We start from the raw sequence: 26,629 nt of genomic DNA, 5'->3' as shown, positions 1-26,629 counted from the left end.
CAATAAGCCCCTGCATGTGTTGTTTCCAAACAGCATCCTCCCACATATAGCTTGCCTGCAGAGGGTGGATGATGCTGGTCTCTGGCTTCTGTGCCTGGAGGAGAGGGCACTACATGCACTGCCATAGGACAGGGCAGAATTGCTTCTGTGACAGCAAAGGTGGACAAGCTTGTCTTTGATTGTTATTTATATGCATTCAGCAGTAATCAATTTTTTCTTTTTTTTCTGCAGTCCAGGATGAGAAGACAGCATACATGCAGTGCTGAAGTCTGTCTTGCACAGGTAACCAGGGGTGGCAGCAACACATCAACTGATGAAACCTTATCCCAAGGCAGTGAGGATGCTGACTTTGTTCCAGACATGGGAGACTGATCAAAGCAAGAAGACCATGCATCTGTGGAAGCTTCATCCAGCTCAGATGAGGAGTTGGTGCCGCAAGCAGAAGCGATGCCAACACTCCCAGTGGCAAAGAGAAGAAGACCAGCTCAGAGCCACCATGGAAGACAGAGGAGACCTACAGCAGAACATGGAGCAGAACCACTGCCACCACTCCCAGAAACTTTGCAGATGATGACCCCTTTAGAGGCAGGTATGGCAAAGTGTGGGAAAAAAGTCCACAGCTAATACGTCATCAGAGAACAGCCAAAGACATAGTCCATGGAAGTGCTGGGGCAACAAGAGAAAGTATAAAGACACAGTGGTGGAAACGTTCCACCTGTTTCTCACACAAGATATCCTGACTGTCATCATAAGAGAAACAAACAGAGAGGCAGAAAGAAGATTCAGGGAGCGGAATGATAGTCATCCTGAAAATAGAAAGGAGTGGAAAAAGCTGGACAAAACAGAGCTGAAAGCCTACATTGGCCTCCTACTGCTGAGTGGTCTATACCACAGTGGTCATGAGGCACTGGAGGAGTTGTGGGAGCAATGCACCAGGTGTCCTTGTTTCTGTGCCACCATGAGTTTAAAATGATTCTGTCAAATCACCAGCTACCTGAGATTTGACAACAAACTGACACGTGAGGAGAGGAAAGCAGTGCACAAGTTTGCTGCCTTCAGAGATATTTGGGCACAATTTGTGGAGCAGCTCAGGAAATGGTATATTCCAGGAATACGCCTGATGGTTGATGAGCAGCACATTGCATTAAGGGGTCACTGTCCCTTCAGACAGTATATGCTCAGCAAGCCTGCCAAATATGGGTTGAAAATTTGGTAGTGCTGTGATGCAACAACATCATTCCCCCTGTCTGGAGACTTCTACCCAGGCAAGCAACTAGAAGCTCCATGCCAAGGTAAAAATTGATTCATCCCTGGTACAAAACTGGAAGAAATATTGTGGGTGACAATTTCTTCATAAGTACTGACCTGGCAGAAAGACTGCTATAGCAGGATTTGACCTATGTGGGTACGATTCAGAAAAAAAAGGCCGATATCCCAAACAAAATGCAAGCAAATCGAAGATGGGAGACTTTTTCATCCATTTTTGCTTTTGATGGAGAACTCACTCTAGTTTGCTATGTTCCAAAGAAGCCCTAAGTTGTGCTGTTGCTTTCAAGCATGCACCATGACCTGTCTGTGGGTGGAAAGCAAAGAAAGCTGGACATCACCCATGACAATAAAAACAAGGGTGGGTTGGATAACCTTGACCACTTAGTCTATATGACCACCTGCAGACAGAAAATCAACAGGGGTCCAATGACACTATTTTTCAATATGCTGGATGTGGCTGCCATTGCCAGCCTCATCATTTGGCTAAGCCAAAAAGCAAACTAGAAGCAAAGATCACATTTAAGAAGATGGCGCTTTTTTCTTCAGGAACTTGGACAACAGTTGATCAATGGACAAAGAAAATGAAGAATGATGGATACACGTAATCTGTCTAAGTCCATCAAATCTGGTATGACTGCCCTAAATTAAAAATTGCCACAATGCACCCCAATAGAGCCTTCTGCAAGCATAAGTGGATGTTTTGCTTTTTGTCCAAGGACAGATGACCGCAAAACCCGGATGCGAAGATTGTAAGTGATTTGCTTGTGTGAATCACAGTATATCACTGCTGCTTTGTAAGGAATGCAATATTTAGTTAAAACTGGAAAGGTTTTTGGAGGTAACTGTTAGTTTGAAAACAGTGTGAACTGCAAACTTAGCAAATTGTTCATTCACATTTTGAAACTCTAAAAGAAGTTTAAATTTTGTTCATAGTTCTAGTTAAATAATAGTTTGGGCTCAAATCATCATAAATATTTTTTCAAACAATCTGTATATTTAATAAATAGTTTTTGGTACTTTATACTGTTGTCACTGATTCCATTTTGTTTATGTGGGTGGGATAACAATGAGACCAACAATGTCAAATTGTGGGGTAACAAGTTACCCCATGAGAACAACAACGGTTATGGTTTAATGATAATGGATGAGGGTTAAGTGCCTAAGGATTGTGATCTCACACTGGTTTTACACTTGGATAGTTTAAATGACATGTTATTTATGCCACTGTGAGATCATAACCAGGCTTCTTAAGCTATTAAGACAGAAGAACAGGTTCATAAACTGCCAAAAAAGACATTTCCAGTGAATTCCTAAGGATTTTAGAGAATTTACCACCAATTTCAGTTCCTTCTGAACATGACTTACATATGTAATCTAAAAAGGGTACACATCTCCAAAAAGAAAGTAAAGAAGAATTTATTCAGGAATCATAAATGAGTTTAAAGAAAAATAGGAATGGTAAAAGAAAAAAAACGGAAAAAGAAGCTAATATAAATTATAAATGACTTTGAAATGAATATTCAGGTATGTTTATTTTCTTTTACTCAAATGACAGCTTTCATGGACCTTGTGATCAGTATGTGGGCAGATTCTTAAAATTTCATATAGAAAGTTATTTTGTAGAGAAACTTGAATCATCTGTAATCTTGCAGTCTATTTGTGTAATTAAATTACTTATGCAGGCTGCTGCTTGTACCTACTATGCCCATTCTTGCATTTCAATCATCTATCCAATTTGATATATAGGAAAGCAGAAGAAATCACAAAACACCCCATGGGAATAATCTACTACAATTTTACTAGTTGTGTTTATAATGATTTCCTCATCTGTCTCATTCAAGTGATAAGTCACCAAACCATGTTAGTCTAGCTGGATCTCAATTCACTTTATATATTCAGACAAAGCTTTGCCATTAAAATTGTCCCAGCTTACTATTAATATTTATTCTTCTATTTTTGTAAAAACTCATTGAGAAGCCACATGCCATCACTTCCTGCATTTTATGAGAGGTTTTTACTTCTTTTTTTCTGTATATATTGATTTATAAAAGAGCTATTATATATATGTTTCTTGAAGCAGCTATGAAAGGTCATTTTAGTCTATTATAGAAGGCTGATGTTAAGTGATACATGGCATAGAAGCACACATTTTTATAACAGAAAACATGAAATTCCTGTATAGCTAATCCAGATTTAACAGTAAGCACAACTATTTCATTCAACTATTATTGTTATTATTCTTATTCTTATTATAGGTCTGACTGGTGATCTTTCACATTTTCCTTGAAATGCACACTAAATGCCCACATTCAATTTCAAGATAGAATAACTATACAATTTAGAAAACTTCTTCCTTGACTTGTCACTTGTATATGCAGTAGATTTTTAAGTGACTCATGTGCCACACTGGGTATTAGAATTGGAAGCCATTAAATGGAAAAATTTGGTGGTTAGAAAGACAGGCATTTAAGATTAGGTCACTTTGACCAAATTAATCAAATATTGTCTTAGTATATTTTTGGTAGGTTTCTGTGTCTGTGCGTGCACGCACGCTTTCTCTGTTCCAATACGTTCTTATTAATTTCCTAAAATTAAAACACACAAAACTGGGCAGTAACTAAATACTACGTTGGGAAAGAGATGACAAAACAAAACATATTAGGATCCCTAACCCAATATCTACGTCACCCAAGTTGTTGGAATGAACTGGGTGGGGCCCAGCCCCATGCACAGTGCTGCGGAGACGGGCACAGGCCAGATGCAATCAATTGGCAGCCCAAATTCATCCCACAGTCTGTATTTTCCCCACCCCTGCTTTAGAGGGAGTGTGTATGAACAGGGTATATCTAGAGTGTTCTATTCCCTGTCATCTGTTTTAGGTGTCAACCTGAAAGATCTCCCTTGTGAGATCTTGTATATTGTGGGTGTGGGAGGCGGGTGATCTCCCTGCAAGACACTTTAGAGCCATGTGCCCACAGTCCCATGCATGGGGCTGCATGGAGCTCCCCCTGCGTGGCACATGCAGAGCCCTGCACCAAAAGCTCCACACAATGGGCTGCAAGTGCTGGCTCTGAAGTGCCCCACTCCATTCCCCCCCTAGACCAGGAGCAGTGGAGCAGCATCTGGAGTGGAGCATCCTCCCCACCATTTCTCTAGACTGATTCCTGGTCTGGCGAAGGTAGGAGAGCAGGGGAAAGGGGGCAGCTACAGGGAGAATGCCCATACTGCTCCCTTTCCCAGAACCATTTCTTGTGGTGGTAATTTCTAAAAAATTTCCACATTTAGAAATGAACGACTGTATACTACCTCTCTAGACACTCGTTTGGTACTAGGCTCATAGGTATTGATCTGTCCATTGCTGGAGTATTCTGTCAGAGATTTTTGTGTAGCAAAAGGCCAAAGGTGTGCTGACACAACACACAGCTAGATTAACCTTGAATTTTAATGTATGAAGGTATGGAAGAGGTATGGGGTGATTCATTGCTGTACATGTTGTAAATCATCAAGCTCTGTTTTATCAGTTTGCCACTAAAAATTTGATATTGAGAATCTGATGAGACACTACATCCAATGTTATATAGAATAAGATTTCTCAATATTAGAGAAGTTTTTTGGCTCTTTTCCATAACAGAAGCTGTTATGGAAAAGAGCCAAAAGCTTCCTCCGCTCGACTTATGGGAAGATAAGCCAGACACTTTGATGTTTTTGAGCATTACACTCATGAAGCACATCATGATTATTTATTTACAAATGTCAAGTGCCATCACGGCTACACAGAGTGCTCTTGTAAGATGCAAACAAGAATGCAAGAGAAGAAATATATAGATCTTAAGTGAACTCACCCAGTTCTTATTTTCAGAGGCAAATGTTTACCCATCTTTAGTAATTATGAATTATATCATGCTGTAGGACAAAATATTTGAATAATGTAGATTTCAATTTTCAGTTCAGAATAGGCACCTTTGAAGCTCCTGCCTTGGAAAAAATCCAGTCTATATGTAATTTAGAATATAATTTACCTGTAGTCACGCAAATACAAGATGAGTTTATTTTCCCTCTGTGCAACATGAGGGGTTGGGGGATGGGCTCGTCTTGCATTTGAGAATTGGAGGCTAGGGCCAGAGCTACTGTCATGGTTACTGCCTGGTTGAGGCTGGGTTTCCTTGTAGGGTAAGCCGCACAGTGTGTGGAGGGAGTGTGGGGGAGACTGCACAGTGGCAGGGAAGCTGCTGTAGCTCTGGCTCCAGCTCTGCCCCTGGCTTGCCACTGCTGATTCCTGGCTGGGGACAGGGCCAGAGCCCAGCACAGTTGCAAGGGGAACAGGTGCCAGGGGGAAAGATGGTTATGGGTGCAGGTACTAGGTGGGGGGACAAGAGGTGGAGTTTAGACTTTTTACCACCCCTTCAATGCATTCCTCAGCACTTCCCCCCACTACTGGTGCAGGGATGAATTTAAGATGACCCCCTCCCCTTAACTAATAAGATTCTATACACCGAAAATCATAACAAACCTATCATTTTCCATATATAGAATCTAATTATTGAGGGGCGTCTTAAATTTGGGGTTGTCTTGAATCTGAATAAATATGGTATTTAGTTCTGTCATAATGGAGTGGGAAATGCTGCACTTAACATTTATGGGGGGCTCAAGTGCTATTAGAAATGTGTCAGTGTCCATAAATACTATCAGGCACCTCATAATACTGTTTAAGAGTTCCCATCCTCTTCAGATATTACTGAAAGTCAGTTAAATGCTCAAGGAATATTAGGTCCAAAAAGTATTTCTGCACCTGGGCATAAAGAACACCCAGAACAATAATTCTACTTCATAAAAGACCACGTGACTGAATTGTCTTATGTAGTAGTTTATTGTTTAACATAATAGCGTATTACAATGATAGGAAATCTGCTATTATCCACAATCTTCTCCCATTTTTCCAGCAAAGTCCTTGATTAACTCTGGTGTCATATATTTGATGTGGAATTTTCTCTTTTATCCCAATTTAAAAGTGAATTTAGTGCATATGGAAAGTGATAGCATTGCAACTTTTATTTGCTTAAAGCAGTAATTCTCAGCCAGCAGTGCCACAAGGATCCTTTGAAGGGTGCCACAAGGCATGAGGAGATAAGTGACATGTAAGGAGAAAAATACATAAGTGCAGGCTCAGGCTTGTCCCCGCATGGCCAATGCCCCAACTGCATTGCCTGCGTTGCAATATACAGAGTACTCTGTTATATATCATTTAGTTTCTGAAACTGGGTGCCACTTAATTTACAAAAGTTACGGAGAGGTGCCTCAAGTCCCATAAGGGGTGCCCCGAATTCAAAAAGCTGGAGAACCACTGGTCTAAAGAACAGATACAGGACAGAGATTTCTGTACATTTACAGTGAGGAATGGCTGTAAAAAGTGAGTTCTTTGCTTGTCTATGGGGTTGTCACAAGAATGCCAGTAAAAATTCACTGTGAGAGTTTTTAATGATAGCTACTTGTCTGTCAGGCACTTATGGCAAAACTTTTAAAAGTGGCCAAATGATAAAGAAGCCTAAGTCCCATTCTTGAAAGTGACACAGGAAACTAAGAACTTGTTCTCAAAGGTCCCTAATCCATCACTTTAGGCAATGACAGCCGTGACCTGGGATAGTTTCCGGCGCTTTCAGCCAGGTTTATTTTTAAATGAAAACAAAACTGTCCATCCAAAAACCAAAAATCTCTCAACTCATCTCAAGGAAAGAGGCTGGGAAATCTTCAAGTGGTGTGTCCCTAATCACTCTCCACAGTAAGGCTGCAACCCCCTCTGCCCCTCTTCCATCTATGAAGCTCTCTAAAGTCTCCTAGCTGGACTCTGCCCTGCTCAGTAGGCCACCTGCTTGCCAGCCTTACTCAGAACAGGTGTGGCTATTCCTTGGCATTCCCCAGCCCTTAAAGAGGCATTTGGGAAGTTATGTATAATAGGTTAGGTCTGTCCTACTAGTGGCTGGACTCCCTGACCCCAGCCCATGCGGGCAAGTCCCAGACCCGCCCTGTTGCACAGGCTGTGCTGCCCTGACCCCAGGGGCAGGATCAGGTAGCAGAAGCTGGAGGATAGAGTGGGAGGCTGGAGATCCTGGCTGTAGCAATGCCAGGAGCAATGCATAGAGTGCTGCCCAGGCAGGAGCCTTTGAACTATACGTGGGTGGACAGCCCTTAGCTTGGATGTGAATATACAGCACGTTGCTTGCTGTATAACATTGCTTACACACTAACTTTTTGTGTGGCCATTCATAATGAACACTAAGTATAATTACCTTACACTGTTTTCAAAGGCATGCTTAATGCACATGGAGAGTGTACGCTCAGTGAGCTAGAGTGTGAATTCACAGTGCTCCATTTCTTCCATTAACTCCCCCATGTCATTGTATCAACTTCAGTAAGACATATGTCTCTGCCTGAAGAAGGGTGTTTGCACCCAAAAGCTTGCAAAGAAGAATTTTTACAACTATTTTAGCTGGTCTAATAAAGGATTTATCCAAAGAACCTTGTCTGCCTATGTCCTTAGACCAACACAGCTACAACCAACACCCCCAAGCACCTAAATCACTTTGAAAATATTATTTGGTGCCTCTGTCACCTCAGCCCTTCTGAAAATGATTCCCTAAAATTATAAACCTTAGCTTGGCCACAGCACAGTTCCCGTTCAGCTGGGAGCTTCACTTGCACTGCAGCTGGGGAGCAGTGGCATGGGAGCAGATCCCAGCTGCACGCCTTCAGTGGAAGTGCAGGGAAAGCCTCCCGCTGTTCATGTGCTGCAGAAACCACCTGGCCTGTGTCAGACCAGAGCCAGGTTGTTTCAGCCAACAGCTTGAAAAAAGTTACTGGCCAATGGTTTAACCTGCTCTTAAAAATTTCCACAGATGGAGATCCCATAACTTCTCTGGGTAGCCTGTTCCAATGGTTAACCACCCTCACAGACAGAAAGTTCCTCCTAATCTCCAACCGACACTTCCTCTGCTGCAGCTTGAGTCCATTGCTCCTAGTCTGTCCCCTACTGCCACAGAGAAAAGTCCGGCTCTAAATTCTTTGTAATCACACTTCATGTATTTGAAGACTGTTATCAATGTGCCCCTTCCCCATTCCTCCTTCCTTTTTGTCCTTTCCTGTCCTCTCTTCTATATTAAATAATCCCAATTCTTTCAGACTTTCCTCAGAAATCATCCTTCCTAAGTTTCTAATAATTTTTGTTGCTCTTTGCTGGACTCTTTCCAATCTGTCCACATCTTTCTTGAAGTGTAGGGTCCAAAACTGGATACAGTGCTCCAGGTGAGGCCTCACCAGAACTGAAGAGAGAGGAAGAATCATTTGATTTACAAGGTGATGCTTCTGTTAATACAACCAGGTATGCCGTTGGCTTTTTTCTGCAAGAAGTGTGCACTGTTGGCTCATATTCAGTTTATGGTCCACTGTAACCCCCAGGTTACTTTACTGAAGTACTCTACAGTACTGACACCTGTATTACAAATAATGTTTTGAATACTTTAATTACATGGGAATTACTATGGCACATCCCATTAGATCTTTCATCCTATTTATTCCACTTCTAACCAAATATAATATAGCATTCATGCACACAATAAAAAGAGATCTTTAGGTTTTATCATTTGCCATTTGGGGATAGAGAATAAAAATAAACCCATTACTAAAATGGAATCTTCATTTGCATCACCCTGTGTCAAGGCAACACTTGGGCCATTGACCTGTTTGTTTGACAGCAGCTTGATTAAAATAAATATCGAAAAAACAAAACACTATGTAGAAGTGAAACTGAAATAGTTGATACAGAAATGTTCCAGATGGTATGAAGAGAACCCAGATGTGAGGCAATAAAAGGATGTCACATCTTATTGATAACAGACATGAAATATCCCTGACAGCTGGACTGCCAATCATCACCACTCTCCTCAAGAAGTGATTTGCTGTTTGCATTTGCCTTGAGTCTCTCAAAGTGCACTGTGAAAGACAGGTCTTCATTATGATTGTCTATCAGGGGGATCAGGGCGTGAAAAACCACAATTACTTACAGCTTTTCAGTAACTTACATTTGCAAGACTCAATTCCAAGCACTGATTTACCTGGAAAATATATGTTGTTCCTATCTCATTGCCTGCCCATCAGCTACACTGATTCATGTAGAGATAACGTCTGCTCATCCACGCAATTACAGGCTTCCCACTGACAGTATTTTTATGAGATTCTGTAATAGACAGTGATAGCAATTGTCTTTAACTTTTTTTTTCAACTACCTTAAAGTCAGAATTTTTGTTCTGTAAGAAATACCAAAGTTCTGAAAGAAAAGTATTTCATTTTGGAACAAAAAGCAGATATCTGTATCATGTCCTTGAGAGGAAAAATCTAAAATAAAATACATTTAAAAGTAATCCAAATAATTTGTTTGAAAATTTAAAATGAATTAAGCTTGGGATGCCAAACTCCAAGGTTTCTAGCTTCTAGGCGTCCCATTAGATTACTTTTGTAGGAAGCCATCTTCAGCAGGGATTATTTGGACTCCCAAATTCCCAGCTACAGGACTGGAGCCCTCAAAGCTCCATTGCTCATAACTACGGCATGGACCTGGAAGTCCTAGTGCTCCCAACCTTCGGACAGCCTCATAGCAGGGTACTCTGGAGGACTAGAAGCTGAAAGCCCCAGGGTTTTTTACTACAAGGTAGTTTCTGGAGGGGTGGGGCACTGTCTCAGACCTCAGACAGTAAAATTGCAGATTCCTCGGCAGGTCAGATAGCAGGAAACCAGGCAGCTTTTCAGAAGATTGTGTTTTGTTGAAAACCAACTGAACTAAGTGAAACTGACACTAATTTATTTTTGCACAACTTTTTGGTTTTAGTGAATCAGCACCTTCAATGCCAACCTTTCTTCCCCCACTTCAAATCTTGGCTGTCTTCTTATAAAACTGAACTTTTGGTTTTTCTTCTTACACCTTCTTCACTCTCCACGTCGCCTTGTTACTTCTGACATCATCATCTTCCCTGTCACATATGCACATTATTTTCAATGTCTCCTTTCTCTTGGCCTGCCCATGGAAGGTCCTTTTTACTTTGATGATACTTCTGTATAATCTTCTTTTATTTTTGTCCATGTATTTAAAGCTTTCAGCATGTCCTCTTCAAATCCATCTTGGTAACAAAAATAGATTATTTTTAGGATTCCCTGATATTCAAGCTAAGGTTAAATATTCCTAATATCCAAGCCAACCATAGCCAAGGTTTCTCAGGTCTAGGATGGAATTTTTGGTCAACACCAAAGGGTATTGCTTGGACATTTTCAAGGGCCTAGGCCAAAGTGCAGAAGGCCCCAAAGCCTGTTTCTGAGTGACTGTGGTGTGGACCTTTGCAAATCTGACAACTAACTTGGTCAGCAACATAAAGGAAGTAATTCACATGTCTAACTAAACACAATTAAACAAAGCAAAGGGCCTGAAAGGAGACATTATAAGGGAAGACCATACATTAAATAATCCAAATACACTGTGTCATAGATTTATCTTAAAATATTAGTAGTAGTGATCGATGTAACCAAATACATTAGTTGATATTTTGTCATAATAGAAAGATGTTTTTGTTAAGATGCTTAGATAATTTATAAAAATAAAACAGCCTTGTCAGAGAAGACCATAAACTAAGGTGAAGAAGAAACAGACCAGTGTTGAGCAGCATTCTGCAATGGGGAAGGAAATCCTCCTGTTTACTTGTCCAAGGATATAAATCCCAACAAATTGACACCTTCCAAGTCCACAAGAAATCTGGTTTAGTCTAGTTTCAAAGTTTCAGTGAAACAAGGAAATTTAAATAAAACCAATCAGAGTTCATTTATTAGAATATTAGAACCAGCCATCTATAAATATTGGGTATAGGCTTGAGGGAAACTTGGAGAACTCAACAAATTCAAGAAAACCTGGTGCCAAACTGTGTATCACCTTCTTTCCACCTTGTGAGTCTCCCCAGCTGGTAGAAGTGAGAATCTATGTTGGGCTGTCACAAGTAGCCAGACAGACTTTGGGATACATGCTTGTTTTTATGTTTTAAAGTGCAAGAAAATAGAAGGTTGGGCGGTAGACCCATTTCTGTCTCTTTTGTCAGTAGCCTATCCACAAGACTGGTGGATAAAAATCAACAATCTTTTTTTAAATAACATTTTTTTTTATTTAAGTAAGATTTAAATAACACTGGAGGGGAGGACAGAATCCAGCTAGATCTAGACAGATGATAGAGGTGGGTAGATGAGACTAGGATAGAATTCAACACAGACTAGTGCAGGGTACTGTGTCTAGAGAGAAGGAACCAGCAACACGCCTATAAACTGGGAAACACCCTTCTAGTCAACACAGTGGCAGAAAGGGATCTCGGAGTCATTGTTGACTCCAGGATGAACATGAGCCGCCAGTGTGAGGAAGCAGTCAGTAAGGCTAACCACACCTTGTTGTGCAGCTACAGATGCACCACAAGCAGGTTCAGGGAGGTGATCCTTCCCCTCTGTGCAGTGCTGGTCAGGCCACAGTTGGAGTACTGCATCCAGCTCTGGGCACCACACTTCAAGAGGGATGTGGCTAGCACTGAGAGGGTCTAGAGGAGGGCCACTCGCATGGTCAAGGGGCAGTGGGTCAGGCCCTACGAAGAGAGGCTGAAGGGCCTGAGTCTATTCAGCCTCCATAATATAAGGCTGAGAGGGGATCTGGTGGCCATTTACAAACTCACAGGGGGGACCAGCGGAAATTGGGTGAGGCTCTGTTCCCTCAGGCACCACCAGGGTTTACTAGGAATAACGGCCACAAATTGTTAGAGAGAAGGTTCAGGCTGGACATCAGGAGGCATTACTTTATGGTTAGGGCTGCCAGGCTCTGGAATGGACTCCCAAGGGAGGTGGTGCTCTCTCCTACCTTGTGGATCTTCAAGAGGAGGCTGGATAGATACTTGGCTGGGGTGTTATGACCCCAGCACTCATTCCTGCCCAGGGCAGGGGGTTGGACCTGATGATCTGTTTAGGTCCCTTCCAACCCTATGCACTATGAAACTATGATTTCCCTGAGAAATGAAAGCTCAACTTCAATGCTTAGCTCTGAGTAAGACGCAACAAAGATCTAAATACTACTAGGACTATGAAGCCTGTCTCTCTCCCTCTAACTGAATATTTAATTACTTATATGAAGTAGAAGAATTCCAAACAAAGAACTGCATGAGCTACTCACTTCTGGTGCCACCCACCTCCACCCCCTAGAGAAAGCCAGTGGTGGGTAGGGTACCCAGGTTCAAGCCCCCATTCTAAATCAAGCAGAATAGGAACTTGATTGTGAGTGTCCTATATACCATAAGTGCTCTATCCAGTGGCCTACTGGCTACCCTGAAGCATGTGTGTGAGGTAAAGTCAACTAGGGTTTGGAAGAAAAAACAAAAAATGTCTTTGTTTAATTCTCACAGGAACAAAAGCAAAAGTAGAAATCTTTAATAAAAAAATTACTGTTTTCTGGACAGCTTTTTTGGGAGGCCAGTACCCCTCCTGTCCCTGACTCCAAATCCCCCTACAGGACCCACCTCTCCTGCTAGGCTTACATGAAACTAACTAATAATAGACAAGGAAGGCTAACACTTAGTTTAGCTATAATTATAATAATGATAAATGCATAATAAAATTGCAAATACATTTATTATATTTTCCTTCTCCTCTCTCTGTCATTTATATTTTTAACTTACTTGCTATTCAAGGTAGGCACAAGCTTTGTATGAGTTTTTAAAGTACTTGGCATATTAAAACCCCTTGCTAACACTTATAGCAACACACCTATTAAATAAAGAAATACATTAATAAATCTAGGGGGTGTCTTTTAAAAAAAGCTGAATATTTGTTCTAGGTAGTTTACTTTTACAACCAAATTAAGACACAAAGTCCAACATTTACTTGGTTGTAGTACCTGACAATCAAATCAGACAAAAATCATGACAGGGCTATTTAAAATGGCACGTGTAACATTACTGATTGTTTTTTACATATTCTGTGCAGGAAAGAGCCCAGGGTTAAATGAAAATAAGAAACAACTTATTCTCTGCATCATTAATGACCCACAGATCTGGACTGAGTGAAAGCTGTATGAAGAGCCTGAGATGTATAGTCATAGCAAGCTTTAAGTTCAAACATCCTTAACCTTTTAGTTTTCATTAGATTTTAATATATTCTCCACTGCACTGAGACACAAGGTAATATGTACAAGATCACCCAGAATGTTTACTGGGAACATACTCATGTTCCTATGTCTAAATCTAATTGTACTCCTCTGAGCTACAAAGTTATTTCTGGAAAGGCAGTCTTAAAAAGCAATGGGTTGGCATGACATTGCCAATTAGGGGTGTGCAAAATGGACCATATTTGAATCGCATTCGTCCTGAATCGGGGACAATGATTCGATCCATTGATTTGGATCACTGTCTCCAATTCAACTGCGCCGAATCCAAATCTGAAGATTCGATGCTGATTCAGAGAATCAGTGATTTGGCCATAGACACAGCTTTAAATATTTTTTCTACACAACTTGAGGTACTAGGCACAGCTTGTGAATGCTGCAATGGTGGGGCGAATGGAACATCCCACAGGAGCACGGGGGGGGTTGTCCCCCGCATGCTCGTCGGTGAACCCGGAACCGGACTGGAAGTAGTTCCTGTCCACTTCTGCGTCCGCCAGGGAGCATGCGGAGGCCCCCCACCCCCCAGCTCAGCTATTGGCTGCGAGGGGACCCCGGGTGTCCCCCCAGACCCAAGAGACACCAGTTGCCAAGCCGGGGCAGGGTGCAGGGGAGGGCCCTCCAGCACACTCCCAGGCAGACCTGGAAGTGAACCTTGAGCTGCCTGGTACCTTGAGGTATGTAGGAAAAACATTTAAAGCTGTGTCTGTTAGGGCTGTGCAGAGCTTCGGTCACTGATTCGATTCCGCAGAGTTTTGGCCCAATTCAGTGGCCAAATCTGCAAATCCGAATCAAATTGAATCAGAAGACCCTTTAATCTTGGATTAAAGATTCAGAGAGATTCAGAAAGATTTGAAGATTGGGATATAGACAGAGCTTTAAATGTTTCTTCTACATACCTCAAGGTGCCAGGTGGCTCATGAATGCTGAGATGCTGAGGCGGATGGAGCGTCCCATGGGAGTGTGGTGGGGTCCCCAGCATGCATGGCAGTAGATCCAGAAGTGGACCAGAAGTACTTTCAGTCCACTTCTGGGTTCACTACTGAATATGCGGGGGACCCCCCTGCACTCCTGTGGGACACTCCATCCACCTCAGCATCACAGCATTCACAAGCTGTGCCTGGTACCTCAAAGTATGTATAGTAAAATTTGAAGCTGTGTCTATGGCTGAATTGCTGATTCTCCGAATCAGCATCGAATATTTCAATTTGGATTCGACCTAATCGAATCAGGACAATGATCCGAATCAACTAATTGAATCACTGTCTCCAATTCAGGCCAAATCCAAATCCGAATAGAATTTGGCCCATGTTGCACACCCCTAGTGTCTATGTCTGAATCACTAAACCTTTCAAAATCTCTCCAAATCAATTCAGAGGATTCTGATTCAATTTGGAGAGATTAAAGGATCTCCTGATTCGATTCAGAATCAGAGATTTGGCCACTGAATTGGGCTGAATCTCTGCCAAATTGAATCTCTGCCAATTGAATCTCTGCCAAATTGAATCAGCGAAGCTTTGCACAGCCCTATTGCCAATCACCATTTTTATTTTGAGATTTAATTCCATAAATAACACAAAGGGGAAAAATAGCGAAAACAATTACTTAAAAGTGGAGGGAGCACTAGGCTATACTATGAATACCTCCTCCCAATTTGTTAGCCAGTGGGTATGTCTATAATGTTTATTGTGGAGATGTTTATTGTGGAGCTGACTAATTGGTTCCATGGTAAATGTCTCAGTGGGCCTGTCTACATGTGCAAATGCTGCTGATGGCTTTACTGCAGAGTAATTTACTCTGGGCACCCTGGACAGGCATCTACACACGTGAGCATTTGGAAGCAGATTGGAGAAGGCTACTCCCTTGCTGCTCTCCCTGCTACAGCAGCCAGGGGGAACTGTAGGTTACCCCAGGGTGCTAGTGCAGAGGCTGGCAGGGAACACGAGGCCAGGTGACAGCTGTCTCCTGGCAAGGGCTAGGAGATTGTTCCTTGCCCCCAGGAGCTGCCTGCTGCTGCGACAGGCTCTGCCACCAGAGCCCAGGCGGGGACAATGTCTCCCTGCACCACAGCATGGAGTTCCCGCCCCTGCTCTGTGATCATGGATCCAGGGCCAAGAGCCCCCTGCTACTGAGGAGCAGGACATTGTTGCCATCCAGGCTCTGGTGGTAGAGCCCACCCCAGCAGTAGGCAGCTCCTGGGGGCATGGAGCAATTTTCTGCCCCCTGCTGCCTGGCTGACTGGGAGCAGATCTGCTTCCAGTCAGCCATCTACACATGCCTTACTGTGTAGTAATTGCTTGGCAGTTAATCTGCTACTTGCATTTGCAGGTAGCATATTAACTGCTGAGTAGAGCAAATTACTGTGCAGTAGGGGTCTGAACGTGTAGATGGTGATGCTTACTATACAGTAATTTGCTCTATTGCACAGTAAAGTATCTAGTGCAGTACAAGATCCACAATCTGGCTTACTATAAGTAACACAATTCACAAAATTATTTGCACACAGTACCTGAACTTACCAAAAGCCATTTGAACCCATTTTATGTGATGCACAACTTATTTATTCTTCTAAAATCTAAATATCCTTGGATTTAAAAAAGGAGTTTCTCCTATATTGGCACTACAGGACCAGGAGTTGTTGTATCGTTTGTGGGGGAAATAAAGGGCATTTGGTTAAAGTAGAACTGAATTTTGAAATGGGCCTTTGCCTGACCCCAAATTCCTTTCTTCTTCTAGAAGCTGAGTAGTTAGGTTTTGAGCCAGGAAACCTGTAGCTGGCTCCTGCCTCTGTGAAGAGCTTGAACTAAAATTTTGGTTCTAAGTGCCCCAAACTTTGAGGTGTTAGAAATCTGAATCCTAAAAATCTGATCTGTTATGGCATGGGACCCATCTCTACTTGATGTACAATTTAATCATTTACAATTTACAATTAAAATCAATATATGCTGTACCACTGCACTGGATTATACAAGAAAAATAGCAGAATACCACCATATGGTTCTGTTAGCAAGTGTGATTTTAAGGTTTTCTTCTTTTCCAAAAGCTATCCACAGCACAACTGCTCCAAACTTTTCAGTCTCTCCTCCTTCAGGTATCTTTTCATTCTTTTAAGCAAATGGTTGTCTCTAACAGTTTTACATAAATAAAATACTGTAAATCAAGAGAAAGGATTCACTTGATTTACTAGACTACAGAGACTCAGAAGCAAATGCAAGGTCACAACCAGCATCAAATTTTATTTAATTTTTTTTATTTCTGCTTTAGTTAATCTGTAAAACATTTTCTTTTTTGGTATTCAAATTTAATATTTCATCACATCTGCACAAATAAATTCACCCATTAAATATACCAGCATTGACCTTGAAGTGAATAGAACTGAAAAAATTAGTTAATTCATTTCACTAAAATGGGAGGTCATCTCACCTGACAGGCAGAAGATGAAAGGCACTGTAACAAGATGACCGATTAAGAGCCACATCTTCATCTTCTTTTTAGAGATGATTATTTCAAAAATAATTCTGCCACAAGAACATTCAGAAAACTAATGGCACCTAATCAGAAAAAGAAAAAAGGCAAAGAGGTGAATAATTCTGTCATTAGGCAGTTTCGCAGTTCCTATACTGTAAGTTACTATATTTTCTCTATAAAGAGTTAACACAGAATAGATAGTCTTTAAAATTATATAGAACATTACAAAATGGTGTAGATTGACTGAATGACCTCCCTCTATAAACACAATGCATACGTTTATAGCATCTACCACCTAAGGGTTTCAGAGCACTTAATCACTTGTCTGACCTCCCCAAATCTGGAAAGGGTTAAATATTAAAAATTCTGGTTTTGGCCCATCTTAGAAAACCAAAACCTGGATAGGTTTGGCTGGACCCCATTTGTATACACCCTTGTTTGAAGGATTAGGAAAAGGTTTAGTTTATAGCTAACTAAAAAGCCCCAAATCCTGTAACTCTTACTCTCCATGTGTAGCATCTTACACTTCAAATAAGCCTGGTTATGACTTCAGTGCCACTACTAGGAACATCAGAACATAACAGAAGCACACTACATTTCCTGCAGAATTCCCTTGTTTGTGCAACGTTTACACTAACTGAATCAGAGCTGCATAAGCTTTTGTGAGCAAGAGCTCACTTAATCGCATCACATCTGATGCAAGGTGCATCTCTACCCTGCCTTCTGCCTGATTTCAGACTCACATACCTAACTATCTCCCGCTCCTGGGTTGCTCCCAAACCTGAGAAAAGATTTCAGTTTTACTCTCTGACTCAAGTTTTTACTCTCTGACTCAAGGTTTAGGCTTTCTTTTCAACCTTGTTATAATACTGGTTATACTACAAGCCAGTTAACTTTTTGCAAAGTCCATTTGAAAGAGTACATAGCTTCTTTTACATATCTGATTCCAGACTCTGGAAGTGCCCAAAATTCTGTAAGTTGTGCTCATTTAGATTAGAAGCTTTCTTTCCTGCTAGCTGTTATCTACATCTTTGGGGCAATGAGTCATAGTCTTTGAAATGGGTAATCTGTTGTTTGTTTAATGGATTTCTTGACAAGTGTATATAAAGCATCCTTTACATCCATCAAATCTTGTTCACACTTCTTTCTTCTGATGATTGGTTCTGCACTGTCACTAGATACTTTATGACCTGTGAACAAGGTATATTTCCTACTCACTGAGGCAATATTTGCATAGCCTAGCTATGTGTTGACAGCATCCATTTGGTTTACTTCTGTTTATGGGTTTTCCAAATTGCATTTCATTACATATATGTTGTGAGGGAAAATTGGAATGCCTTTCAGTTAATATTTTCAAAAATTAAAATAAAGAATACTGGAAAAATTAATAAATATTAATTCTTAAAAGAGTTCCATATAAAATTAAGCTCTTTTTTCTTGTTGTATACATTTTTGTAATAAATAATAAGGGTGTTATCAGCACTCTCCTTTGCAGTTCTCAACATACTGTTTTCCAGTTTGTTTTGTCATGCCTTGGTGATTCTGATGTCTTCTGGCTTTTATTTGAAGACCAGGAACTTCTCTTTTCACATGCCAAAATTTTTACTACACAGTGATTTTTAGAAAATACAAATGCTCTTTCTCTGTCTCAGCTCCTTGGGTTTGTCCTTAAAGAATACTTTTGCATGACATATCAGAGCTACTGATGATTCACTATCAAAACGTTCTGTATCTTATATGGATGTCTAATAGGAGGTAGCGTAGAGTGGCTGTAAGCTGTAGTAAAGAAAAAAGTAGCTGGCTAATATATTTTCATTAAACCACTGAAAAATTATGGGGCTTTGCAGAAAATAAAATAAAAAGTGAGGTCTGATTCTGTGCTATCTAGAAACAGAAGCCCTCCCAATCTGTGATACATGTACCACCAGCTTGTACCCTCAGCACCAGCTTGTAACCCTCCCCTGCTGCCGGGCTGGGCCCCACACTGGCTCCAGGATCGCCTATCGAGGCTGCACCATGGCAGGAGCAGTTGTGCCCCCCCCTCTTGCTGCTCCAGGCAGTGTTTGCCACTGCTGCCTCTGGGCTGCCCAGCACGTGAGCTCCAGGCAGGCAGCAGCAGCCAACAGTGCCCGGTGTGGCAAGCAGGGGGCCATAGCTGTTGCTGCCGTGGCACAGCCCCAACAGGTGAGCCCAGAGCCGGTGTGGGGCCCAGGCTGACAGTGGGAGTGGGTTACAAGCTGATGCTGAGCATGGGGAATAGCATCCCCTCACTCACCCCATCGCCAGTGCCCCATGCTGCAGCCGTTCACAGCCTGCATGGGGCTGCCAGGGCCTGGTCAGGACAGCTCTGCATGGGCTGCAAGTGGCTGCGGCAGGGAGCTCTGGCCACGGGGTGGGAGAGGAGCCACTTTTCCCTGGGCTCCTTCACTCTCCTTCCCTACCCCCCCCCCCGAGTTTCCAGTGTGGTGCAGCCACATGGTCCCAGACCACAAGCCCCTGCTGGCGGGGTGAGTTCAGGCAGGCCCTAGTGTTGCAGGAGCCTGTTGGGCTTCCCCTGGGTCCTACTGCCTCTGGTTCCTGTCATTTTTGACAGGAACCAAAGACAGATAAATACTAATTCTCTAATTTTTTTAGGGGCCCTGCGGGCCAGACAGCATGGCCTCATAGACCAGATCTGGCCTGCGGGCCGTATTTTGCCCACCCCTGGCTTAGCCTGAAGCGATCCTCAATCACCTTGTGCCCATTATTTCTTGTCCTCCCCTGGGGGGCTTTGGTGAATAGATGCTTCCCCAGTCCCTCATTTATGCACTTTGTATACTTATAGGCTGCCACCAAGTCCCCTCAGAGTCTTCTCTTCTCCAGCTGAAGACTCCCAAGCCTTTCAGCCTCTCCTCATATGACCTTGTCTCTAGGCCTCTAATCATGTGCGTAGCCCTCCTTTGGACTCTCTCGAACTTCTCCACATGCTTCCTAAAGTGCGGTGTCCAAAAGTGGATGCAGTATTCCTGCTGCAATCTCACCAAGGCCGAGTAGAGAGGGAGGATGACACATCCTTGCTCAAGATGCTTCAGTAGTAGGCCTGTGTGAGTCGGCAGTGATCCGATCTGGCTTCAGATCCTGCCACTTTGGATGGCCGTGATCTGATCTGGAGCTCCAGACCAGGTTTCTGCCTTGATTCGGCTGAATCTTCAGAGCCTCCTCGGAGATCCGGCCATAGGGTATAATGGGGGAATCAATGAAATGTCTGTAACTTTGTTGTTTTACGTCTGATTTGGATGAAACTTGCAGGAATGGTAGCCTCAGCTGAGAGCATGAGACCTGCCAAGTTTCAAGAAGATCAGTGTAGGGGTTTGGGGGGAACTGTACCCCAAATTCCTGAAAGCCAAACTCATGTCCCGGCTGTGTGTTACACCACGGGGGGGTGTAACACGGGCTGTGTGTAACACCACGGGGGGGTGTCAAAACTGCAGTGCTGGTAGCACTTACTGAGGCCACACAGTCTGCCAAGTTTCAAGGAGTTTGGTGCAGGGGTTTAGGGGGAACTGCACCTCAAGCTGCAGACAAGCAAAACTCATGCCATGGGTGCTGTGTGACTGACTGTCTGGCTTGGGGCAGGAGACACTACTGCAGGCCTGGCTGCTAAGCTACTGTGTTACCAGTTACCAATCAATCAATCATGATTCACTCTGGGACCAGGGACCAGCTCAATATACAGGACCTAGCTACTACATAATGATTTAATGAGCATCAATTAGCACCTACAAAACCAGGCTAAGGAGAGGAAACAATCAATACAGACAATCAACTGCCTCAAGACAAAGACAAGTCTTGGCACGAGTTTTGCCTGTCAGCAGCTAGAGGTGCAGGGCCCCAGAACCACCCTGCACAGATCTCCTTGACAGCTGGCAGGCATCACAGCAGGGGCCACCATCCCTGCAGCTGTTGTAACGCCTAGACGTGACATGAGTTTTACTTTCAAGAATTTGCGGTGCTGTTCCCCCCAAACCCCTGCACAGGGAAGCCTAACGAAGCCAGCGCTTCGACCCGGATGTGCTGCTTTGGACCCCGAAGCATCTGAAGCTTCTCTGGATCCGAAGCTCTGTCTGAAGCCTCACACAGCCCTACTCAGTAGATGCACTGGTAGATGCATGCCAGTGTTTGATTAGTTGCCAGCTATGGCATCACATTGGTGGCTTCATTTTGTTGTCTATCACGACATCCAGGTCTTGCTCAGATGTGGTGCTAAAAGGGCCTGGCCTCTCCAGCACACAACTTCCAGGCAGGGCTAGATGACCTTCTGAGGTCCCTTCCAGCCCTACTTTCTTACAATCCTAGAACATACAGGAACCTAACAAGAGCCCTGAGAATTCTGGCTTATTTGAAAATGGGCCCTAAGAAAAACAAAATTTTAACAACACTCTGAATATGTATTTACCCTACATGGAATATTTTCTCACTCAAAATATCCTCCCTTACTGCCTTTATTATGGCTCTAAAGCTTCTTCCAAATCCAGGTTATTGTCTCTTTTGCCCTGAAGACAATATGAAGAAGTCTCTCTTAGATAACTGTAAAATGTTAGTATACAGCACCAACAACCAACCAATACAGCAATCCAAAATGACAAGAGCAGGTATCTGTGATGATTTAAAAGACCCGACTACTTCATAGCAGATATGATTGAATTCCAAAACTATTATCATGACATGGATATAATGCTCTGCTCATCCTCTTTAAAGCAGCCATCACTGGTAGCATCAGTCAACGCTTTCCACTTCTCCCACAGCCTTTTGGCATTTGTCAGTAAAGCCAAACATTTCCTATTAATCTTATCACACAATTAAGTTATTTGCTCATTAACTATTCCAGAATGTTTGCTCAGTGGTGACATGAGTTAAATTACAGTTATTGTTAAATGATGCACTTCACTGAACAGCAACCAAATGGTAATACAAGGAGCAATGGTAATTACATAGTAACTCATCCTTTTGTTACTGGATCATCACCTAATAACTGTATTGGAATATAAAGAGTTGATGGGTTAAACAAAGTTAACAATAAGACTGTGTTTATACATAAAATTACAGGCGTTTTACAGGCCAAAGGTTCTTCCATTCTCTCTTCTAGTATTGATTTTTACAGAAATCAGGTTCAGTTCTGAAAGCTCTCTTTCCCCCTTAGCTCTCCAGATATTCATCCTGTTTGGCAGAAACACAGCCAGATCTCATTAAGAGTACTGGGAGTTGTGACTATAAATCCCCATGCATTTATTCAGCTGTGAGAATAGAAAGACACCCTGCCAGGATATAAAAGTATTCCCTTATTTCAGTTATTTTAGCCAAAAGAACTGCATATACACTACATCTAAACCTGATTCATCTTGGCTTGTGGAAAAAAAGTAAAACATTTTGATATATTGTTCTGGCTAACGTCAGTAGAGCTCTCTGCTATTAAACGTGATGGTGCACAGGTGACAGTCTATAGGACTAGAATAGTCTGACTGAGCATGATGTTACTATCCAGCTGCCCAAGCATCAGTTCAAACTTATCTAAGGCAGCTAGCTGCAGTACTGAGAGAGACAGGATTGTGGCTGCAGTATGTCTATTATTTTATTAAGGATCAAAGGATTCTGCCTTACAGTTCTGAACCTTTTTTTTCTCTTTAGAGTAAGAGTCCTTTCAAAACCTAAGTGAAAAGCATTCTCCTACAAAAAGGGCAGTCATCAGTGAGACTCACTTTCCCCTTTTGTACAGTCACAGCAATTATGTGCCTGTGTATATTCCTTTCTCTCTCTTACTAACATCTCTTTCTTATAGCAACATATAATAATTCTAGCAAATAAACAGATTTTAAATAATGAATAGACAACAGCAAGTGTTTCACTGCTACACTGTCAGATTTAAGTACTATTTAATGCTAATTAACATATTTATTTCCCTTTTGACTATTTTGTTTTCCACATAAGCCTGCTACAACTGCACTCTCTGGAATATGGGAGAACTGCTGTTACTTAGCTCTCTGGAACTCATCCATTTCCTACAAAGATGGGCAGAAAACCACTTAGTGAAGGCCAAAGTGGGCAGTTGAACCAACATCCTGATCAGGCATGGCAAAGAGCTGCAGCACTAAAGGGAGAAGTTTGGGAGGCACTGATTTACAGTTAAACTGGAAGCAGCTAGGGATTCTTTTGATTGAAAAGCTAGGTGCTCAATGAATATAGGTGCTACCAAGATTTCTGGTCACTGGGGCAGGATCAAACTTGTGGCTGATTTGGTGCCTCAAAACGAAGTAATTCCCAGTTAGGCTCATCCAACACCAAGCTGGATCACACCTTTAGGGAACTGGAAGAAGGAAGGTGTTCCAGAATACTGTGGAAGACAAAATCATGAATGTAAAAATCATGAATGTAAGAGGAGGAGAAACAGGAGTCCACAAAATGAGGACACAGGTCATAGAGAAAGGGGTGATGTAAGCAGCAAGGAGAGTTGAGATGTAGGCATGGTAAAATTTATAGAAACCTAAGACGAATTTATATTTCTACAGGAAAAGTTGAAACCAATGAAGAGACTGAAATAGTGATAGGGTCAGAGTAGCAGGGAAGGAAGATTACTTTGTTTGTGGCCCGTCGGATAGTCTTGGCAGGAGTCTGGGAGTCTAGGCAGGAAGGCCTGAGATGAAGTTTACGGTAGTTCCGGGCAAAGATATATCAACCGGGGGTCTGGCAGGAAGCACAGAAAAGACTACACAGCTTTAAAAAAAAATGTTATAGGGGAAAGCAACAACATTTTATGAAAGCCCGAATGTGAGGAGAGAAGGTAACTGGAGGAATGAAAGATAATTTCAAGTCTGCAGCTAGTGATGGGAAGGGCACTGCAGTTGTGATTCTCAACCTTTACCGTACAAGAACCTCCCCACAGTCTCCTCCCAATCAGTTGCTCCCGCTCTCCCCTCTGTTCAGTACATGGGAATATCAGGGTAGTCATGACAACCCATGACACCTGTTTGTGACTCCTAGGCATGAGGAATAGCCTTGTAAATGATGACAGAGTACATGGTGGGAAGGTTTTAAAAAGTTCTACTTTTGCCATATTTAGCCAACAGAGGTAAATCAAGCTCCTTGTTGCCATCATCATTTACTAGCATCTTATTATAATTACACATATTCATGTTTTGGAAGTGGTTAGAGACCTACCAATGCTTCCATTCAGACTATACTATAAATAGATAAAATAATCCAAAGGACATCTCCAGCTCTCCATCCTTTCTCAAAACATGAATATGCATAATTGCAATACTTCACAAGAAAATTATTGTTATAATCAAAGCTTTTTAGGAACATCATACTACTTCAACTTAATCAGTGTTTTGTATTTGTTTTTTATTTCAGTTTCTTGTGATTTTGGTAGGCATTTAATTGTTCATTTTCTAGATATGCTTTGAAGAATTGGCAGTTTTCATCATTTACAATTTATAAAAAATGAGTTAGTTTAACAGTTGTGATAGCACCTGGAATTAATTAGCCAATTACGTTTGTTTGGTTTTTTTAATTTAATGAAACTAATGATGTCTGTTGTACATTAGATGGTCTTTATCTCCCTTTAATCCCCACATTTGTAGCCTTAAGAATTCTATTGTGTTTCCAAATCAACGTAGTGCCTGATTGTAGGAGCAGACTGTTTATTAGGCAAACACTGAGCAGGGTGCTATACTCAGGTTCTTTACAAGTCACAAGTTATGCGACTGACTTGTACTGAGACACTGTGCTATGACTCCACTCCAAAGCAATTTCCTTTGGGAGAGGGCAATAGAGGGCACACAAAAAATACTCAAAAGATCAGGGTAGCAAGCATATGGATGAAAGAAGGATCCAGCATAGGAATGCAGTCAAGACTCTTTTCAGAGGGTTCTGAAAAATCGTAAGAGCTGCATTACTCAAGCTGGCTGCTAGAAATTCTCCTCTGCCCCCCCAGCTATTCATTTAAGTTTTGACATTAGACTGAGTTAAATAATCACTCCAAGGAGATTTTTTTCCTGAAAGATAGTGGTCTTCTGCATTATTTGAACCAGAAAAATCTAACCCCCCACCCTTCCTCCTGCAATGGTCCAAAAGAGGTAGAAAAAAATTATAGTTGTCTGTTTTTTTTAAGTTTTCTGGCTATATCGATTCTTTATCCTTGGACCTTCCATTTTGCTGTAGGGTTGGAGTTTTGTTGTGGCCATGAAGGTCCAGGAAATCTACAAGAGGCAAGAGATTTTTGTGATATTACTACTGGACTAACTCTTCTTTGTTATTGTCTGTGACCTTCTGAACCTGCATTTTTAACTCAAACCTTCCTTATTTCTGAGAAAATGCCTGTCTGTCAGGTTGCTAATGACCTCTTGTCATGGAAGTCAATTACTTAGAAACCTAACCCCCACTCAGACTCTCGTGTTACCATTTTGCCCTAACAGCTGGGCATCTTCAGTGCTAGCTTCTCTTGCTTTCACTATCTTACTCTTTCAGGGAATTTAACTTCTCCCATTTACCCTGATAGAAGTATAGTTAAACATGCCCACAGTTAAGTCTGTGATTGCCCATCAATCAAAGACACACTTCTTGGCAGCCAACACTACCTTTAAGTACAACATATAATTGTGTGACAAACAACTACTGAATTGGAGTAAACACTTTGTAAACAGCCTAGAATCTGAAAACAGTACTTCTAGGCTCTTTGGCAATTGCTTACAGATACTGAATCTGATTTATTCAGAGAACATCTATATCCACTCTTTAATGTAACGCTAACTATACAGAGGCTAAGCTCATAATATTAATAAAAACAAATCAGCATGCTTTTTATCATAATAAATCTAACTGTCTAGCAGTCATAAAGCATTCTCTTGAATGCACCTCGCTAATGGTCGCTGCCTATGTGCTTCACTAAGATTTTTAACAATAAAACTTAGATTTGAAGATTTTGCCCACTGGAATTATTGGTGTTCAGCATCATAGGGGTCAGCTAAGTAAAAACAAGCTCAGTCTTCTTATTCTCATCCACATTATACAGCCATTGATGATCCTGTAAAAAACCCATCAATCTGAAGTAACAACAAAGTGATAAGAATGTTTTGATGTTTCAATTTTCTTTAACCATGGCCGTAGCTTTGTGGAGCTTCTGTCACAACACAAGTTTCCCCAACAATACATTATGCCCTATACATAACGACAGACCAGTGTGTCTACACATGCATATTAATGCAAAGCAATAAACTCTAGAGCTTACTGCTCCTGAGCTAATTACTTTGGGTGTACTGTTCGAATGTGCCCCTGGGACTGCAGCGTGTTGAGCCGGGTCAGAGAAGCCCTTAGTGCCAGGTGGTCCGAGGTACTCAGCCTGCCAGGCCAGGGCTGCTCCTCCCAGCTCAATGTGCTGCAGAGGGGCTGGCTGGAGCACAAGGGCACTTCAACTTGGGGCTAGCTAGCAGGCAGCCCCCACACTGAAGCACCCTTGGGCCCCGGCCAGCCAGGACAGTGTTTGTACATGCATTGCTGTGGAGTTTTTTACTCTGCAGCAGGATAGTACTTGTATTTACAAATTAGTTTACTCCAGCCTAATAGATGCACACATGTAGACATATAATGTTTACTTTGCAGCTAATTAGTCTACTGTGTAGTCAATGTCTTATGTAGATGCCC

At 42.0% G+C, this 26,629-nt stretch overlaps 1 protein-coding gene and 1 long non-coding RNA gene across 6 annotated transcripts in view; both read right to left on the bottom strand.

Moving 5' to 3' along the window:
- LOC109295643 overlaps nt 1-1,672 on the bottom strand; it is a 14,385-nt gene extending 12,713 nt beyond the window's left edge. The window contains exon 1 of the long non-coding RNA XR_002096797.1: nt 1,506-1,672. This is a non-coding gene — a long non-coding RNA (uncharacterized LOC109295643). The remainder of the gene's footprint in view (nt 1-1,505) is intronic.
- CNTN1 (contactin 1) overlaps nt 1-26,629 on the bottom strand; it is a 615,999-nt gene that overhangs the window by 226,027 nt on the left and 363,343 nt on the right. For all 5 annotated transcript variants that reach the window (XM_019514585.1, XM_019514588.1, XM_019514584.1 and 2 more), the window contains one exon: nt 16,910-17,037. In XM_019514585.1, coding sequence (XP_019370130.1) covers nt 16,910-16,970 — 61 coding nt within the window. In that variant the 5' untranslated portion in view covers nt 16,971-17,037. The remainder of the gene's footprint in view (nt 1-16,909; nt 17,038-26,629) is intronic.

Source organism: Gavialis gangeticus, unplaced genomic scaffold (genome assembly GCF_001723915.1).
Source record: "Gavialis gangeticus isolate Ggan-Ray unplaced genomic scaffold, GavGan_comp1, whole genome shotgun sequence".
Lineage (NCBI taxonomy): Eukaryota > Metazoa > Chordata > Crocodylia > Gavialidae > Gavialis > Gavialis gangeticus.
This window is presented reverse-complemented; position numbering and strand designations above follow the sequence as displayed.